This window comes from Calidris pugnax, unplaced genomic scaffold (genome assembly GCF_001431845.1).
Source record: "Calidris pugnax isolate Ruff unplaced genomic scaffold, ASM143184v1 scaffold56, whole genome shotgun sequence".
Lineage (NCBI taxonomy): Eukaryota > Metazoa > Chordata > Aves > Charadriiformes > Scolopacidae > Calidris > Calidris pugnax.
The window spans coordinates 3,929,774-3,950,703 of NW_015090839.1; the positions used below are offsets into that span (position 1 = coordinate 3,929,774).

At 45.7% G+C, this 20,930-nt stretch overlaps 1 protein-coding gene across 6 annotated transcripts in view; it reads right to left on the minus strand.

Moving 5' to 3' along the window:
* ADCK1 (aarF domain containing kinase 1) overlaps positions 1–20,930 on the minus strand; it is an 82,584-nt gene that overhangs the window by 61,273 nt on the left and 381 nt on the right. For 2 of the 6 annotated variants that reach the window (XM_014941764.1, XM_014941762.1), the window contains exons 2-3: positions 9,415–9,552; positions 5,512–5,595 (exon numbers count right to left, since the gene is read on the minus strand). In XM_014941764.1, coding sequence (XP_014797250.1) covers positions 5,512–5,595; positions 9,415–9,540 — 210 coding nt within the window. In that variant the 5' untranslated portion in view covers positions 9,541–9,552. The other 4 variants (XM_014941766.1, XM_014941763.1, XM_014941760.1 and 1 more) reach the window with 4 other exon arrangements.

Consider the following 20,930-nt stretch of genomic DNA (forward strand, 5'->3'; position numbering starts at 1 on the left):
CACTAAGACACCTTCAAGGTGGCCAAGTCCAGAGATGTGTTTTCAAAACACCACCCACTACAGCAATTCCCTCAACGCTAACTTAACAGACTAAATGAAGACACCAGCTTGACAGGTAAGATAATTGTGTGCTACCCTCCAGCACATTCTTTTATCAGATACACTTTGGGGAGAATGTGATAAGGTCACTGGTTTAGCAGAGCAAGTCTACAGTATTCAGTCCTGCTTTGAAATTCCAACCTGGCCTGACACGTGAAATACCCTCTACATGCCATACTAGTCTTTTCACTCTTGTTTTTACATCTCTGTACTCCTAATCTGGGGTCCTTCAAGCTGCTGTTTCATTGCAAGCTACTGCAGTAACCCTAGAAAGGGGAACAGAATCTACAATATGGGTCTTGTTAAGGACTCAAAGGACAAACAAAACAACATTTTAAAAACCCAGTTTGCCATTGCAAGTACTGATGCATCTCTATCCTCAAATGAATCCTTGACATATCTGTTTTTCCTAGTCTCAGATATGACTATTTCAATTCTCAAGCCAGCTGTCTTCCTATTCTTAAAATAGGTAAAGCACTGACTACCTGCCAACTCTAAGGCTTTTACAAGTGGCCTCGAAAAACCAAGTCATAGAAACTGGCCAGCAGTTCAAGGCTACACAGTCCTTCAGTACCAGTTCTATGAATTCACTCCTCCAAAGCCATCTTTGAACCTTTGACTCTGTCTCAGAAGTGGCTGCTTCAACAGAAGCACTCACACCCCAAGACACAGGCACATGTCTACAGACAGATGTGCAAAAATACAAAACAAAAATACAGACATGTGCTCACATCAGCAGATTTCTAGGCAAGGCACCTGAACCCCCTGGCAAATAAAGTAAGGGGTAGCTTCCAAACCAGGCACTGAACTCCACATTTTGTTCTGTTCCTAGACTAAATCAGCAACTGTTCCAACTCAAGAGAGGCATAGCTTCCTTTTTTCTTAGTCCTCAGGGCTTCCTCAGCCTGGCAGAGTCCTGCCTGGTCCTGGGACACCGGATGGAGGAGAACAGCAGTTCCTTTCAGAGACACCTTTCCCTCAAGTATGTAAACAGGGTGGCCTCCACATAGATAAAAGGGTTTATCTGGAACCCACTAAGACACCTTCAAGGTGGCCAAGTCCAGAGATGTGTTTTCAAAACACCACCCACTACAGCAATTCCCTCAACGCTAACTTAACAGACTAAATGAAGACACCAGCTTGACAGGTAAGATAATTGTGTGCTACCCTCCAGCACATTCTTTTATCAGATACACTTTGGGGAGAATGTGATAAGGTCACTGGTTTAGCAGAGCAAGTCTACAGTATTCAGTCCTGCTTTGAAATTCCAACCTGGCCTGACACGTGAAATACCCTCTACATGCCATACTAGTCTTTTCACTCTTGTTTTTACATCTCTGTACTCCTAATCTGGGGTCCTTCAAGCTGCTGTTTCATTGCAAGCTACTGCAGTAACCCTAGAAAGGGGAACAGAATCTACAATATGGGTCTTGTTAAGGACTCAAAGGACAAACAAAACAACATTTTAAAAACCCAGTTTGCCATTGCAAGTACTGATGCATCTCTATCCTCAAATGAATCCTTGACATATCTGTTTTTCCTAGTCTCAGATATGACTATTTCAATTCTCAAGCCAGCTGTCTTCCTATTCTTAAAATAGGTAAAGCACTGACTACCTGCCAACTCTAAGGCTTTTACAAGTGGCCTCGAAAAACCAAGTCATAGAAACTGGCCAGCAGTTCAAGGCTACACAGTCCTTCAGTAAGAGACATCCCTAATTAGGGCCTGATCCAACCCTCTGAGAAATCCTACGTGCCTATCTATTTGCACCATTGGGCAAATAAATACATCTCAAGCATGAGCTCTTCAGAGAAGACACCATCTCTTGCCATATCTCTTGACTTTGCACTGCTGAGTGTTCATTTCATACTGGGACTCAAGGCATAGTCCAAGCACTAAATAAAGAAAGATTATTTTTTCACCTTCCATTTGCTCTTTTTATAGCACTCCTCATGGTGCAGGCTTCTTTCAGCCTACATCCTTCAATGGCTTCCTAATGGTTTCCTTACTTTAGCAGTTGAGATGTTCTTCAGATATTCCTCTGGTATTATGAATCTCTTCAGCAGCTATAAGGAAGCAAAGCAATGAGGTCTTCGGGGACTCACAGGAAAAGGGACAGCCCCACCTGCAGGAGAGAAGCCTAAATGCTCCCAAGGCACTCGGTTTCCCTCCCACTGGGGAGGTGCAAGAAAGATGCAGGACCATTTAGGTAAGTCGTGTGCCTAAACCTCACTCGTGCTCCTGGGGTGAAGCACTTCAGGGACGAAGGTGCACAGCCAGGAAAAAAAATGTGCAATAAATGAGGTACTACCCTCACCTCTCTCCTTCTTCCTACTCCAAAAATGTCAGTGAGATGGCCTGTTTCCCTGAATAAATCACTGCAGAGGACTGAAGAACATCTTGTTTCACAGGCACACATCCCCCAAAAATGGACCTTCCTAATGTTACAGAATTAAAATCTAGCGATGCTGCGGCCATAATGTTCAGCTGACACCACTCTAGAAAGCAGAAGGAGGAAAAGGAAGTATCTTATAATTATAAGATTTATTTTACAGCTTGTTATGTGTTTTCAGTGCAAAGCTTTCATGCTTTATGTGTTGGCAGGAAGCTTGCTAGACAGCTCAAATGTAGAGTCATCAAGCCACCAGCTGGCCCTGCTAGTAGCTTTTTTAGACTACATTAGCGTCAACCATGCCTTTTAGATGAAGAGATACCCTGGGGAGTACATAATAGGGCAACCAAACATGATCAGCTCAGGGACTGTGGATGGGCTGTGAAGCTCTTCACCTCTCTATTACTGGTTCCCATTTAGCTTGGTGACAGAAAGTCACTGCCACCTAATGGCTACTCCATCTCTCATAGGGAAGTTCATTTGCTGCTTCTTATCCCAGTTCACCACAGGTTGAAGCACAAGCAAGGAGAGTCACCACCATGCACTCTAGCTGTGGTGTAAAACAGTACACAGTCCCCATTCACAGTTGCCTTTTTGAAGGAATGCCATGGAGAGCTCCTGGGAATTTCTCTCTGCAGATGCAGTCCACCTCCATCATGAAGAAACTATTTTAGGACGTCACTTCCTATTATTTAAGGCACATAGCGCTACTGAATCATGAGGGAAGTCCAAAGACATACTCTATTTTTTTGGTCTGAACTATCCAGAAACTATAGATTATTTCTGAAAAACACACACACATACACCCACTCATTTTCTTTCCAGGATTCTTCAGTTGAGCGACTTCACTGAGCTACTTCATAACTCATTTTGAAAACACCCACCTCGCTGTGAGAAGCAAACACAACAAATGCCAGGAATAGCCTCCAAGGAGCATGAAGTTGTATTCTCTATAACGATGGCACAAGGTTACAACTTCCAAATATTTGCCCAGATACTGACAGCCCAATAGCCAGGAGTTTGAGCGAGGAGAACATCCTCATTCTGCTCTCACAAGGAAGAAAGTTAATTAACCTCCCCAAAGGGCTTTTCCCTGACAAAGCAAATCTGTGGCCAACAAAGTTAATACAAGAATGGATTCCTACTGTCTCCTGAGACACCTTGACCACAGAGCCTTTCTCTTCTTATTATCTTCTCTCCTTAAGAAAAAAACCACTGGTACCCACATTCATAGCAGTAATCTTTTGTCTTACACAGGAAAACAATAAAAGAAAAGCTCTGCTCAAGAATTTCAACTGTGGCCACTAGTGCCAAAATCTGCAACACGATTGACCCTTTGCAATCCTCTTACTTCACTGACAGCAACTCAGATGCCCATTGATGCCTGCCCTTAAACGGGTTGTTTTGCTAACTCATGCTATGCCTGCACCTACTTTCTCCTCTCCATCTCTCAGCTCATTCCTCTTCATGCAGCCCAAGGCTAGTGCTGGCCATGCCAGAGAGTCCTCTTGTGTTTCACTGACATCCTGCGCTTGCCACTGGCTCTGCCACGCGCCGAGGCTGATTCAGCGAGTCCTGGCTGCCAAGCAGGAGAGCACAGCTTTGCCCAGCGCCAGCAAACAGGGCCCTTTCTGGCTGCCTGGGGCATGAATTGACAAACCATCAAAACCTGCATGACAGAGGTTAATGAAGCCATGGAGAGAGACGGCAAAAGGTCAGGAATTTGCCGGGGCTGCTGCAAACTGCTGCCAAATGACAAGCTGCCCACAGCACTGATAACTCCATAACTTGGGTGTAGCTCAAGAAAGCTACAAGCAGCCTTTCTGCAAAGCAGGTTTCAAAGGCTTGTGGCAGAGACACGGGCAGATGGAAAGTGAAGCTCCAGACTCTAACACATCCATCTCGAGTTTATGCCGGGGCATCAGTGCCACTCACCTGGGATGAGGAGCTACAGCAGAACAGCTTAGCATCTTTAGACAGGAGAGGATGAGAATAAGCCCGAGGAAACTTTGCAAACTCTCTGCAACTATCACAAATACTATAAGACCACACTGATGATGATGTGGATTTTCTGTCAAAGGAATACTAAAGCATGCTGGAGTCCAATGGCACTGATTTCTACCTGGCCCACCGCTGTTTCCAGCTTTAGAGTCACTCCAGTCTGAGAGTCCCTGGGGAGCACTACCCCACACATTACAACTGCACGAGTGACCTACATGCACTAAGAAGAAAAATGAGGTTAAAGACCTTACTTCAAACATACAATGCAGACTAGCCTAATTTGGCACAAGCTATATTTCCCACTCCAAAGAGGACCTGAGCTGGAAGAGCAGAGAAACCACATGCACACAAGTACAACTCAGTGTCGCTCACAGCTTAAGGTGCTGTAGGCTGGAATGAAAGGTGCAGCACAAGACTGACAGGAGCAACAGGGGTGCTTATCTTACTCCTCACTAGAAATGTTTTTTTCTATTCATGTTACTTAGCAATATCAAAACACAGTTATATGTTTTGCAATGACACTTACCTTTCTTTGCCCATTTCTGATTTCTTCAGAAATCTGCAAGCCTGACTCATCCCTATTGTTTCCCATTCAACACACTCCTTTCACTTAAATCCCTCAGCCTTCCTGTTATGGCCATTACCAACCAGTAAGCAGGTTAAGAAACCACTGCCAGTCCCCTCCCAGCAGCTGACCTCCACACAACCAGTCTGGGCAGCAGAGAACCAGTGACAGAGCCCAAACGCATCTTATCCCATCCACTGGGAACCTGAATCTCTAAGGGACATAAGTGAGCACTGGTTGCATGAGGCTACCCTTGATGAGGGATCTTCTCCATTGGGTGATGAAGGTCCTGCAAGGGTCTCATGTAATATGCAGCACAGTTTGTCTCTGCTGTTACCAATTCAGTAGAAGGCATACCGAATTATTAAGCTGATGGTTTGCTCTACAGCAATGGTTTTGACAGCACACCCATGCCCTGCAGTTTCCAAGGAACACAGTCAGTGCTATCACCTACCTGTGATTTGAGGAACTCGTACTCCTCTGATCCATACGGGACACTCCGTAGGGAGCTGAGGTAGTCGTAGGTGATAACTGCCGTCTGCAAATGAAACCAGAAATGTTGAGCAAGCTCTGCAGTTATCTGAGATCACAACAACAAACCTTCTTCTAGGCAGAATGTATGCAGTTTAGGTTCCAAAGTTTTGGTAACAGACTCATAAGTCTGTTTACGGTAACAGAGCCACAGGAAATTAAATGAAAATATTTAAATTTCAATTAGCATCTCTAGAAAGCCATGTGGGGACCTCATTGATGTATAGCTATTAAAAATAACCAACACTTGGCACTCCTATACTATCTTCCATTTGAGAAGCTCAAAGCATTTCCATAATCTCTGTACAGCACCTTGCACAGCAGACTCCCGCTCTCTGTTGACTTCCCCAGTAAGCTCTGCTGCCAGTAAGAGGGGCCATGAAGATCCTGTTTGTGCCCCACCAGTTATCCCATGCTTCATCTTCACACCTCCAACCTGCCCAACCACACTGGTGCACAGTGAGCTCAGTCTGGGTTCAGCAGGGAGCAGAGTGGCTGAAGACAAGCTCACCAATCAGCACAAGCAGTGGTACTTTTGGGGATATTCAACTGCACAAAGGACTAGAGGGACAAAGGGTCAGATACCCAGTTATGAAACAACAATATGGGGATCCAGGTAAAGCTTATTAGTTATACATAGCCACAGAAAATGGAATTCGATTCCTAAGAGCCTTAGTGATTTCTGAAAATGGATCTAGGGTATTTCACAATTTTATCCTACCATTAAAGTTCTGATCTTTCCACAGTTAGCAAACGGAATAGAAACATACAGGCCACATTCATAAAGTTTACTTGAGGGAAGAGAAGGAACTGTATACCTGGATGAACCTGTCCGTTAACCTATCATTTGAATTTCCAGATTCTTGCCATAAAGAACCATACGCGTAACTCAGATCTAAAGTCAGATTTCCTCAAACCTCCCTACTGAAGGGGTAGCCTCCCATTCTGGGACAGGATACTATCTGCTCCCCCTTTCACCGCAAACCTCATTCTTACACAAGACTCATTATGCCCTTGTAAGGGCATAAACCAGAGTCGATCTAATGTGAAAGTGAAGAAGGCAAGGGGATCAAATCTGGTTTGAGACGAAGTTCCTGAAACTGACAATAGAGAAACAGTCAAAAGCTCAGAGATGCATCAAAGAGAGAATCAATCTGGGAATCAGTTACAGACAGACACACTCCTTCCCTGTGGAGGTTAGGTTACTCACATTTCCTGTCTTCCAGATTGGAAATTGAGCTTTTCAATCTCTTGCTCCTAGTGAACTCAGGAGCTGCACAGCTACACAGTGTCACATTCAGAAGAAATATTTTCAAAGCATCTTCCCAACCTCAAAGAACAACTTTGAAGTGGAGGGAGGTTCAAATCAGCCTTGCATGAAGGCTTGAGTTGGTTCTTATTTTATCTCTGGTCCATGAGGGTAATTATTACCTTCAACTTGAAAAGAAGCAGCTAACAGATTGGCCTGTATTACAGAGGAAGAGGGAATTAATTAAGCGGTTGCTAATTACATCGTAATCTTAAACACTAAATTAGTATTATGATGATCCTGATAGGCAACTCTGACATTGCCAAATCCCTGCTAGTGTCTGAGATATATTCCAGCTACTGCACAAAACGTTCCTTCCACACACCCGAAACAACTGGGATACCCTCAAAGTACAGCAAATGCACAGCTGCTTTGCCAGGCTTCAGATTTTACCAGGACATAGAAACTGTCTGAAACATGATGTGTCCAGGCCACTGACTTTGTTCTCATTCAAGTGATGTCATTCATGTTACAGCGTGAAACTGATTCTCAGAGACATAAAAACTCCGACAAGATCAACCAGTGCTTTCCCCTACAAATTCCAGATTACTTCTTACTAGATTGAAGAACAGACACTTTAAGTCCATGTACATGCCACCAATATCCAAAGTCACTTGTTTGACTATAGAGCTTTCATTTACAAAAAAGAGCAAACCCAAGAAGCTGAGCTTCTTAGAAATGAACGTGTCTTATTGCTCTACTGGCTTCACCCAGTCTATGGCTGAGGAATGAGAGGTGACCTCTGCCTTTCCAACAAGGAGTGACCCCAAGCTGGGAAGGCAGAGGTCACTTGTGTGGGACTAAAGCAGCAACCTAACCATATGCAGTCCTATATAGCAGAGGGAAGAGAGAATTCAGAGACAGAAAATTTATGTTTGAAAAGTATACAGACTTAGATATAAACACGTGCCGTCGTCACCTACAGAACACAGAACACTGGCAGCATGTTTTTGGGGGTCACTGCTTGCAGCTATGGGTGCAGAACCTTCTAATGCATTTGACAGCAAGGGCCAGTGAAGTGCTTTACAGCCCATGACTTGTGACTTCACGGAAGGCAGACGATGTGAAAGTCAAGCATGTCTTTAGATTCACCAGCATCTAAAGCAAAGAAAATCTCCTTTCCCCTACTTCCTATTAATCAGGAAAGTAATCTCTCACCATCACTTAGAACACAGACTAACTGCACAGCTTCATCACTACACAGTTCTCACTTATTTTTGTCACAAAAAACACTGCTTCAAGTAAGACTGAGAAACACTGGTCAAGCTGGCAGAACTCAAGGGCAGACTGGAGAGCCCAAACAGCCTGGATAGCAGATTCCTCTCCAGCCACAATAACCTGTGTTCCTTCTCCATGCCTCAGTTTCCAGAAGGGAGAGAGCTGCTCCCTCCCCCAAGAGAGCACTGCTTCATGGCCAGGGACAGAGCACAAAGCTCAGCTCTTATTTAGCACTTATTACCTAAGAAGGAAAGATTACAGTTTGTATTTCTGCCTTCGCTCTTTCAAAATAAATACTAATTTCTTACAACAGCTCGTGGTGCAGCTCGCACATCTAAATGTCACAGCACCTAAGCCAACCCCCAAAGCTTGTTTCTTATTGCATCTGCCCTCAGGAACTGACTCCCTGTAAAACTCATTAACGAAGTGCTTAAAAGTCATAGAATATGCAGACAGACAGCTGCTTACCACTGGGGGTCTGTAAAAGATGGAGATTGTGGCCTGAAGTGACACATGTATAATGCAAGTGAGGTACAGGAAGACTGATACCCCCTCCAGAGTCTCTGCTGTCCTTGCTCCTGGCTGCTCATGGATTCATCAGTGAATATCCTCAAGGAGAAGGCAGCAACCTGTTTGGCTGGCAGTCTCCATTCTCAGGTTTTCTGGAGCAGTGATCAACACAAGGGTGAAATAGTGGTGATGCTAGACAGATGTAGCTTTTATTGTACAAATCTGGAAACCAATCCAATCTCAGAAGTACATCATCTCCCATCCTCACTTTACCCTTGCTCTGGGAATGATCCTCAAAACACCTGCCCTCCTCTCCCCAGATCTCTCATACTAAGGGTCACAGGGCAATGGGTACCGTAGCATATCAATACAACAACAATCCTTAAAACAGAATGCAGACAAGATAGTCTGAACTAAGTCACTATTAAAGGCAGCAGGATACCGTACCTGGGTGACTGACCTTGAAGGGGGGCTGATGAAGATGTGGGCCCAAAGTGAGCCCTTGCTCTGAAAGTCCCACCTTATCCACAGACACAGAGACAGTTCTCTGCAACTCAGTATCTCTGTTTCTTTCAAAATGTGCAAACAGCTCTGTTCCTCCTCTGCTTTCACATCTTTTCTCCCCACTTTGTCAACAGCTTGAAGAGCTCCCTATTGACCTTCTGACTGTTGGAACCAGCTGCCAACTGGAAATGCACAGAGTCAATGTGGGAAATCCCAAGTTCTTGTGAACTCCGATTCCCTTATCCACCTAGGAATCTTCCTACATGTTACTAGGATGAAACTTACTGTGGCAATGGCTCGGCCCACACGAACAACTCCAAAATCATTGGGATCCAGGAACTTGTTGCCATACAGGTAGATTCCAGAAGTGGCTGCCGCCAACGAGGCAAGTTTGAAGGCCCTTCGTGCCATGACTGATAAACCCTGCCAAGACACAGAACAGCAACTGTAACATCTGAGAAAGACGTGACGATCTGATGCCCGTAGCCCCAAGGAACCTGACAACCCAAGTTTTAATTGCTCCGTTGCTAATGATGCATTGCTAGCACTGCCCCCAGCCAAGAGCTCAAGCGATCACGCAGCAACCGAACGCAAGCTCTGACTCCCTTGCTATTTCCAACTCAACAGTGTCTACAGGCCATAAAGCCACAATTAACTCACTGCGCTGGACCTTGGGCACCCGCAGCAAAACATTAGTTCATGGTCACAAAGGCTTTATGAGGAGAAACAACAAGTGGACAGAGACAAGGGAGCATGTGCTTATCAAAAGTCAATTCTGATCACAGCAATAGGCCACCTCTTCACTGCAAACGTTGGGAAGACATCACAGCGTAGGCAGATTGCAAGGGGATAACAGAAGACATAAACAACCAGGATTCAAAAAGAGCTCTTGCAACACCAAGAGCACCTGAAACCTGTTGGGAACTCTGACAGGGTGGTTGTGAAAGTGCCTGACTGCTGAGGAGTGGTGGGAGAAGAGGTGACACATCCCTGGAGGCCGCATGCAACTCCAGCAGCCGGTGGCAGACAGGGGAATGGGGGTCTCGATCAGAATGACCAAGACAGACTTGTTTTCTCATCATTACTGAACCCTTCGAGTGCCAGGCAGGGACTGCAGTGGCAGAAGGGGTACCTGCAAGAATCAACAGCTTATTCCTGGCTCTGCCACAGGCCCAGGCCAGGCCCGGGGTCAGACGCTTCTCTCCTCACTCACTTTTCCTCTGGAAGACAAGGGTGGGGAACAAATGCATCTCCCACACTAAGCACTCCACAGCCCTGCATTCATTGCTTAAAGTAGTGTAAACATGTAATTCATTACATGCTATAAACACACTATGATTCTTTATGTCACTTTAGAGGATTCAGACCTGAAAAAACAATTACAATATATTGTATATGTATACATACACATGTATGTTATATATGTATACAATATATCGCATTACAAAAAAAAAATAATTTTTTCTTTCCCTTTAGCTGGTATTAGATTATTTCTACTTACCCCCCAAATCAAGAGGCATGGTTCACCCACCCTGCAAGCACGCAAGGGCACCCTCGACAGAGCGTGGGTTTTTACCCCATCAAGATGGAGTCCACTAATCCTCCAACTCTGAGACTCAATTGAGAAACTTTCCTACTTCTCTCTGTGAACCTTTAGTGGGGTCAGTCTGGTTCATGCCTTTTCTCTTAGAAGCCTTGTAACCAAAAAACACATGCAGTGACAGGGGTCAAGCCTTTCAAAAACAGTTCACAAGAACACAACCAGCAAAACAGTCTAAAATAACACAAGACCCCTGTACATGAACCTTAGCTAAACTTTATTATTTCCTTTTATTTCCTTACAAGCCCTAGGTAACTTTGAGGCAGAAAAGCTGAGATATATTCTGCCAGCACAAGCCAGAGCTGCCTGAGGCACCCCAGCTCCTTCTCCTGTCAGAGGGGTAGCTGGCTGATCAAGACTCCTCCCAACCTACCACCAAGCTCCAGAGAAAATAAATCTGGCCCCTTGACTTCAGCCAAATGAATACATGCTTAAAAAAAAACAAAAACAAAACACCACCAAACCCAAACAAACAAATGAAAAAAACAACCAACCAAACAAAAAAAACGAACCAAACAAAAAAAACCCCACCTGCCCTCCTCCCCATTCTTCCACTGAAATTCTAGAAATTTAGAGGTAGAAATACTAGAAATTTAGAAATTCTTCCAGGAGGACTGATCTCTTTTGTAAAGAAATTTCTTGTATCTCCTGTCACCTTCAAAACAACGGTTCCTGCAAAGTGTTTTAATTAAACCACTTCTGCTCCTTGTACGTTTTTGTAAAATTTCATTTATTGGAAAGTGAAAAGTGCAAACAGTGACTTTTTTTAACAGAGAAAATACGCTTCCCCTTTCCATTATTTTTTCCTTCACCTTCTTTATTACTAAAAGAACATTTGCTTCCAAGCAAGATGCAAATCCATCTGTTCTTGCATCTTGTTCCTACCTGAAGCTATCACCTGCAGTCAGTGACACCACATTATCACCATCCCCACCAGCTGTGTGTCACCAACAGAAGATGGGACCTTGAGGTGGCAAATAAACAAGGCAGCACAGCCGAGCCATCCGGCAACAAAGCTCCTGCCTTGACATACCCAATAAAAAGGGAAAGAATTAAGACCCCTCCAATGTAAGGCACAGAAACAAAATTGTCAGCAATAAGTTGTATTTCAGAGTTTTGCATCAGGTGCAGAGTTTTCCGTGTAAACGTGGGCCGTCACCGCAGCCCCTGGGGCACCGCAGAGACCCCCCTCAACACTGAGAAGCGGGGGCCTCTGCTCGTTAAGGCCGGTGTTGATGAACCACCCCCCGGGAGCGCTGCCCCTCTGCGCTCTCGCACCACCGGGCACCCCCGGCTGCCCTTTCCCGGCGGCCGCTCCTCACGCGGAGGGGACGGGAGGTGACTCCCCGGGGGCCCGGCGCCGCCACCTGCCCCCGGGCCTGCGCCCCGGTGAGGGACATCGCCGTCCCCCGAGGCCCGGGGAGCACCCCCCGAGGCCGCCGCAAAGCCCCCGCGGGGCCCGCTTCGCCCCCCGACCCCGCCGCCGCAGCGCGGCCCGAGGTCTCCCCGTGAAGGACGCCAGGGGCCGGCTCCGGGTGCTTTCCATTCTCCTTCAGCCATGCCCTGCCTCCCGGTTCAGCGCCCGCGTCCCCCGCCCCACTCCCTCCTTCAGAAGCAACCCCGGACCCGCCAAGCCCTGCGGCAACTCCCCCCGCGCCCCCTCAGGGCCTGCGAGCCCCCCCTGCCCGGCGGCACCAGCCGGGAGGCGGAGGAGACGAACCGGGTCAAGGCGCCCGAGGCCGCAGCAGGGAAGATGGGAAGGCAGCGAGGAGTCCCGGTCCCCGTCCCTCCCCGCCGGCCCCTCCGCAGCCTCCAGCACCGCGGCGGCCGCTCCGCCGGCGCACGGAAGCCGGCACTTACCGCCCCGCCGGCACTTCAACTCCCGCGCCCCCCGCCGCCGCGCCCCCCGCCGCCCCGCACATGGTACGGCCCTGCCCCCGCGGGGCACGCCGGGACTTGTAGTTGCACCTGGTGATTATTGCAGCACACGGGGACCAGGTGTGAGCACAGCCACCGGCACAGCTGTACCTCGTGGGCTGGCAACACCACGGTCCTTCCCATGGTGGGAAGGGAGCATGAAGGGAGTGCTCTCACCAGAGGGCTTCTGGCAGTAGTGTTGAACACTTCATGGAATCCTAGAATGGCTTAGGTTGGAAGGGGCCTTAAAGACCATTTTGTTCCAACCCCCCTGCCATGGGCAGGGACACCTCCACTAGACCAGGTTGCTCAAAGCCCCATCCAACCTCAGCTCAAACACCTCAGGGATGGGGCCTCCACAACTTCCCTGGGCAACCTGTTCCAGTGCCTCACCACCCTCAGAGTGAAAAATTTCTTCCTAATACCTAATCTAAATCTACCCTCTTCCAGTTTGAAGCCATCACCCCGTGCCCTATCACTACATGCTCTTGTAAAAAGTCCCTCCCCAGCTTTCCTGTAGGTCCTCTTCTGATACTGGGAGGCTGCTATAGGGTCTTCCCAGAGCCTTCTCGTCTTCAGGCTGAACAACCCCAGCTGTCTCAGCCTGTCTTTATAGCAGAGGTGCTCCAGCCCTCTGATCATCCTCGTGGCCCTCCTCTGGACCCGTTCCAACAGGTCCGCGTCCTTCCTGTGCTGAGAACTCCAAAGCTGGATGCAACACTCCAGGTGAGGTCTCACCAGAGAGGAGCAGAGGGGCAGAATCACCTCCCTCGACTTGCTGACCACACTTCTTTTGATGCAGCTCAGGATGCAGTTGGCTTTCTGGGCTGCAAGCACACATTGCTGGCTCATGTTGAGCTTCTCATCCACCAACACCCCCAAGTCCTTCTCCTCAGGGTTGCTCTCAAACCATTCTCCACCCAACCTCTATTTGTGCTGCTCCTGTTGTACGTGAAATAACATTGTCCATCATGTGGTCAGATCATCAGGCAGTGTAAAATTGATAGTGTAAGGTATGGAGCTCTACTTAGCTTATATCATTCAGTGAAATGCATATGTGGCTGCCTAATATCGGCTTATATTTAAAGGCCAAAGAGATGTGTATCATAAACATCTCAGAAACTGCAGTTCTCTGTCCAAGAGAATGAGCCAGTACAATGACTGTGTTCATCAAGAATAAAAAAAGGTGTTGGCAACAAGAAAAATAATTGCAGAATGAAAAAAAAAAGCTTTCTCTGCAGCCTCTGCAGCTAACCTTTAGTTTCTTACTATAAGAAATGAAAATGATAATAAATTTTATCATATTCAAGGTTCAATGCAAAACCAATCTCTTCACCAAAGTCTTCTTGCAATAAAGATTACGATAAAAGAGAGAAAGAACTAAGCAGAGAATGAAAAATTGTTGCTGAATCATCATAAATATTGTAAGAGATTCATATTTCCTGGAGCAAATACCCAGTTTGATAGTCATCCACTTGAAACTTAGCATTTCTGGTTGAACTTTTCTCCTAGTGTGAAAAGAAGGAAGGGATTCAGGAAACACTGAAACAAATCCAGGAAGGCATCACTACACTGTGTATCCATTCATATTTGCAGGGATACAGTTGCACCCAAAAAGGTTGAGGCAGGGCAAAAAGGGCCCTAGAAATATGAAGCAAAAGGTCTCAACTTCTAGAAGAAGGAGTAATAAACCAGGACATCGTGCTCAAGGTAAGATCCTGATGACCAGCCTCTCTCCCAGGATGGCCAGCTTTTTCATCCAAGCCCCTGGGGAAAGTGCTGTGAAGGTAACCTCTCCACCTTCCCCCTGGCTGTGGGACAGTGGGATATTAAAGGTTTTCCTAAAAGATGAAAAGAATATTGGAAATATTTGCTGGGCACCCTTTTGTTTCCATCTGGCTTCATTTCAGTTTTGTTTTCCCTACTTGTCTCCTGGGGCAGACATCAACATAAATGCCTGCACAAGGTGGGCTTCCTGAGGAAGCAGCTACAAGTAATGAAGGGCAGAGTTACGGGTGATTTCCCTGCAGCACCCAGAGGATACAGGGCCCACACGGCCAGATGCATCAGCCATACAATGGCAAAACTGGCTACAATCCCCTACGTTTCTCTCCCTTCTTGGACAGATGGGAGCTTTTGAACTGATGGAGTGCAGTGAAGCAGCCCAGCTCAGTTTTGGACCATCACAAATCATGCAGCAAAGACTATTTGTTGGAAGGAAGCTTAACAGTTAAGAGGGTGATGTTAAAAGAGGAAGAAAATAAAAGGTGAGGGAGATGTGCGTGTGATGTACTGCTGAGAAAATGAGAAAGAAATGAGTGCAGGCTGAACATAAAGCAACCACTTTGATTCACAGAAAAAAATAAGCTTAAAAATAGGGGGAAAAGATCTACTCCTGTATCTACTACAGCCTGTGGAAGTTTTGCTATAGATTTTTGTGTTTGCAAATTCATGACCTCCATGGCTCAGGCTGATACTGGGTGTAATAGTGGGTTATCCATTTAAAGCTACTGTGCTACTGTATATAAAAATCCAAAATAGAGAGCGTAACCTTAGCACAGCCACTGATTCCTGATCACAGCTTGCTGCTTCCACCTGGGATGCTTAAGACTGCGGCCCAGGCTATCAATCTCCTGCTTTAAAGGCTGGATCACACGTGTTGGCAAAGCTCCCGGCAAAGGGAGCGGGTCAGTATCTGATTTTTGCTGGCCTCTCCTGGAAAAGCTACGGGAGGTTGCTTCAGATTAATTCTGTTCCTTGCAGCTCTCGGTTAAACAGGCTGATGCTGGGCCTGCTGCGGGGAGGGGAGAAGAAAAAAAAGCAGCTTTTGTAGTATAACAATGGCGTGTGCTGATGTGCAGTGGGCAATTATGTAACCAACGCTAAATCTTTCCATAATTAGAACAAGCACCTAGTTAGAGTGATCAGAGCTCTTTTGTGTGAGCTTGTGCCGGGGTACGCAAGAAAGAGCTTGGCTCAAAAGAAAGATGCTGGCTTGATTTCCCTTTCCCTTTCAACTGGTGAATAAATTAAATCTCAGATTACCCCAAATTGCTGTGAAAGACGAAAAGCAAAAAGCGTTTCCTTTTCATTCCTGTTGAAGACATTCGCGTCCCAGGTGTGAATCTCATGAAACGCAGAAACAAACGCAAAGGCTCAGGCCCCTCTGTCCCAAGCACCGGAGCGGGAAGAGCCGTCAGACCGCCTGACTAGAGGACAGAAGGTCAGTACCGGCTCTTCCTACTGGGAATCCACCTCTTTTTCAGATTCCCTTAGATGAAAACCATGGAAAGATATCTGGAAAGTCTCACTGACACCAGACATTCCTCATGCACAGAAGGAGGCATGGGAAAAGAGATTGAGTCCCAGAAAGCAGGTGATCCTATGATTTTGTGAACCCAAAGAATTAGCTTAACAAGGAGACATGAAAAGGCATGGGGAGGAATCGCTATCAGTGCAGTGGGAAGAACAGCAGATCCTTTTTCACTCTTCTGATCTGTGCTGCTACTTTGTGGATGGCCAGCAACAAAAACACTGAGGCAGATCCATCTTCTGCAGCTCTAAGTTCAGCCAAAAAGACACCGTAGTGATGCCAATCTATACAAGTTCAAGATCTGGCTAGAGGTATCTCTGCTGCTAGAGATCCATATGCATTAAATATTTTCCAGTTCTTTTCTGGTTAGCTAAGGTTGTCAGAAGAAATACTACAAATACCTGTCAACCAATAAGGGTTGACAGATGTGCAAATCAACATGGAAGACAGGAAGCCGAACAACATCCCTGGAGCTAATTCCCGAAGACAGCTTAATGTACTCCACGGGTCTCCTCCTAGGCCAAACCCACCCATGTTCTTGGTCCAACTGAAAATGAAGATTGGCAGATTCTGTCTTTCTATCAGCAACAGAAAGCTCAGAGCTGACTCTGGAAGCCATCCACTTTTAGAATAGGATCTTCTTACCGATCATATTGTACAGAGCCAGTATTTGGATAAGACACCTCTCAAAAAAAACACACCCATTGCCCGAGGGTATTGCCCCAGGCGAGTCAATGTCCTCAAGTCAGTAGTGACCAATGGCTGAATGTGACAACAGAAAGCGATGTGCTTCTTGGACAGCTAGGCCTTAGGTGAGCTGCAAAATCCACTTCTACTACTATTTTGTTCCTTCAAGGCCTTCGCTCAACCTTGTTGCCCAATTATTGGTTTAGATAATCACACGCCACCTCCATACCTCTCTCCTGTAATCTCTGTTGGCAAAAAAAATTCCTCTTCGCTTTGTTTGCTAAACTGTTGGTGGCTAAAGGATACTCCACTCATTCTTGCAGGTTGATGGGAAGTGCCAATGGGCCACCATGTCCTGTGTTAAAAGAAGATGTTTATCAGGCAGGAGCAGAATGCTTCCAGAACAATGTTTGCAAAACAGCCTGGAGCCTGGAAGGTGTTGCAAAAGTACATGAGATCCTTTTTGCCTATTGGAGAAAGTTTCCTTTTCAACAAAGTAGAACAAATAAGAGAAATTAAACCAGCCTCCCTTTCAGTCATTCCAGGTAATACAGACATGGCTTGAAGAATTTAAAGATTTTCACAAAAGCACTAATAGACCTTCTGATCTTTTCCCCCCAGCTATAATTATTCCTTCTGAATGCTGCCTGTAACCCCTCAGGGAAAGTGAAATGCAGGGGTTGCTGATGTGGCTGAACCTTTCCATCAAGGTAAATCTCTTCTTTTTCACTGCTTAGCATCTTACCTGTGGCATAATTTATCCCAAGAGTTCAGAAGTGTCATTTATTTTGATCATTTTTATCCCACAATGTGCAGTGACTGTTAGGCATACAGATATCTGATATTAACAATAGCTTATTCCATTACTTTGTATTGTCATCTTCATTTGTTACAAGATATTTCATGAACCATTTAATTCTGCATTTGCAAATGTGTAAAGTGCTGAAGTAGATGAAAAAAAGGTGCAGAGGATTTAACAGCCTAAATCTACCCCAAAAGACTCCTTGGAATAAATCAGAAATATGTTCTCAAAACCAGTTGTGATATTCGCAACAAACTAAAGATGTTCCTGCTGGCAGCCATGCCGAGGACTAACTCCTCTGCAGAGCCTGAACTCCTTTCTCGCCAAACAGAAGATCATTTCTTTAATTAAAACATCATGAGAAGCAGAAGACAGAAGTAATGGGAGGTGTACCAGGTCAGGTTCGAGGACAACTACGTGAATAATGTATTTCTTTGCTGTGGTGGCCAGCCTAACACAAAAACTAAATTGTTTTCTTACTTCAAGAAGGAAATTGAGGGGGAAAAAACCAACAAAACCAGACCAAAACACCATTCTGTGTGGAACAACAACAACAAAAGTATTAGATTAGAAATTAAACACATTCTGGTTTAAAGAATTTTTCCACTTTCAAAAAAAGTAAGTACATTCAGCCTATACTTGGCCAACAAACATTGCTTTACACCAAAGTTCAAATGGTCCATTTCGAGAATGCAGAACATTTCAAAGTTTCCAAACTTTCCACAGTTTTCAAGTTCAGAACTTCTAAACAATATTTTTTTTAATCCCAGTAAACATTTTTGACCAGTTAAACCATGTATGTAAGCATTTTCGAGGTGTGATAGGTAATTGAAGGCAGGGACAAGAAGTTATTCACTGGATTAGCAGCACGTGCATAAAAGACTTTGATATGTCTACAGAGCCATATGGTTTTGAAGAAGCTTGTACAGCCCCTTCATACCATATGGTCCCCTCTATCCAGTGCTGAGAGCCTTACATACTCACAGAATTAGCCAACTCAGACATCAAAATCAAACCAAAAAGAAATTTAAAAGATAGAGGTTCAAGGGGATGAAAACTAAGTATTAAAGCAAGTACCAATAGCTCACTGTCTGCAAAGAGACTGCGAGTGAGTGTGCAGTTCTAAGAACAAGCCACAAGACTGAGGAAACCAAAGGAGCATCTGTCTCCCTAGAGCAAGAGACAAAAAACATTGTTCACTTAAAATTTTACCTTCTAAACAACAATTTTGTATTGTGGCTGTCATGTAAACTGTGTCGTGAAACAGCTCACAAGGTTGTATATTCACCATACAGTGTTAAACAATGTATCACAGCAAACAAAGAAGGAGAAACATAAAAGCAGGAGGAAGAAAGGATAATTTTTCAGCTGAGGCTAGTATAACAGCTGGAGACAGAGACCATGGCAACTTCTGATGGCGAGAGGAGGCTCCTGAATCGGGAGGCAATATTGCCAGATGTGACAACAGCAATTCCGTTGCTAAATGACTGACAGAAACGGGTAGGAGAGATGACAGATGAGTTTTGCTCAGGAAAATTATTGATAAAGGATATATGTCAGAGTCTTGTATCTTTAGCTTTGTCTAAAGTGCTCAATAGAGGCCAGCTGTCTCAGAGAGAAGGGGAAGTATCTGTCATTCATAGGGGTGATAACAGAGCTGCTGTCACACAATGCAAAGCCAAAGTCTGATTCCCACTGGAGACAATGAATGTTTTGGCATAAAAGGACTGAAACAGGCCTGTCCTTACTCCCTACAAATAGTAGCAGATGAATTTAGTCTGCAGGACTAGGCTGTCCTGCAGGTTAGAAGACAGTAAGACAGACAAAATGAGTAGAAGACTGCAAGGCAGACATTTACTCTGCCTCATAGTCTTCCTGCTTCACACACTATGATTTTTTTAATTCACATAAAAACTGTATTTGTTTCTTATACTGTCTACCATTTTCTTCTCTAGCCAGCTTCTGTTTCTCTTCTAGATGAGCCATGCCTAGCACAGTGGCACTCTTCTCCCTTTGATTCACTAGAAGCTAATATAACATAGCTCTGGGGACACTGTACAGCAGCTTCCCAGTACCTAAAGGGGGCCTACAAGAAAGCTGGGGAGGAACTTTTTACAAGAGCATGTAGTGATAGGGCACGGGGTGATGGCTTCAAACTGGAAGAGGGTAGATTTAGATTAGGTATCAGGAAGAAATTTTTCACTCTGAGGGTGGTGAGGCACTGGAACAGGTTGCCCAGGGAAGTTGTGGAGGCCCCATCCCTGGAAGTGTTTGAGATGAGGTTGGATGGGCTTTGAGCAACCTGGTCTAGTGGGAGATGTCTCTGCCCATGGCAGGGGGGTTGGAACAAAACGGCCTTTAAGGTCTCTTCCAACCTAAGCCATTCTAACGACAGTAGTTACTATTTAATAACTAAATTTCTTTTTTTATATATGGTGCCATATACCACCACTTCAAAACAAATAACAATTTATCCATGTAAAGCCTCACCTAGTTCCCACTAAAATTCTCTGGGAAGCTATTTTTTCCCTATTCCACATTTCAACTATACTCTAAACCGTGCATCTCTTGGCTTGTTTCAAAAAAACTTCTATGTAACATATGGATCCCCATTACACATATACAGTACAACTCTTGGCATTTAATACAGTTTTTGTTTTTTTTTTATTTTAAATCAATGTATTTTTAGAGCACTTTCAATCTCTCTTCTTCCCTTCTCTCTCATGCCCCAACCATAGACTCATAGAATTGTCTAGGCTGAAAGGGACTTTTAAAATCAAGTCCAAGCATTAACATAACACTGGAAAAAACCATGTCCCTAATCATTAGCCTACCTGACTTTTAAATACCTCCAGGGTTGGTGACTCAACCACTTCCCTGGGCAGCCTGTTCCAATGCTTCAATTAACCCTTTCAGTGTAAAAATTTTCCCTAATATCCAATCCAAACCCCCCCTGGCACAACCTGAGGCCGTTTCCTTCTTTGCTATCACCTGTGACTCGGGAGAAGAGACCGACTCACACCGTAGGCCTCGGCCCATCCACCCGGCGGGTGCAGACCCCCGTGTGGAGCCTTCCCACCCTCCAGCAGGTGGGCACTCCCGCCCAGCCTGGTGCCATCTGCAAACTTACTGAGGGGGGCAACCCACCCCCTCATCCAGGTCATTGATAAAGATGTTAAAGAGAACCCAACACCGAGCCCCGGGGGGCACACTGTGGGACACACCGCTCGTGACCGGCCACCAACTGGATTTAACTCCATTCACCGCCGCTCCCTGGGCCCAGCCAGGTTTCTTTTTACCCAGCGAAGAGCAATCCCGCCCGAGCCGTGGCCCTTGGGGCCGTTCCCTCACCGCCTCCGCCCGGCCGGGAAAGCCACCTCTCCCATGACGCATTGCGCTGTGCGCGCGCTGTTACGGTGCCTGTGACGTCACCCCAGACTACAACTCCCAGCGGGCCGCTGTGCCGCGCGGCGCATGCGCAC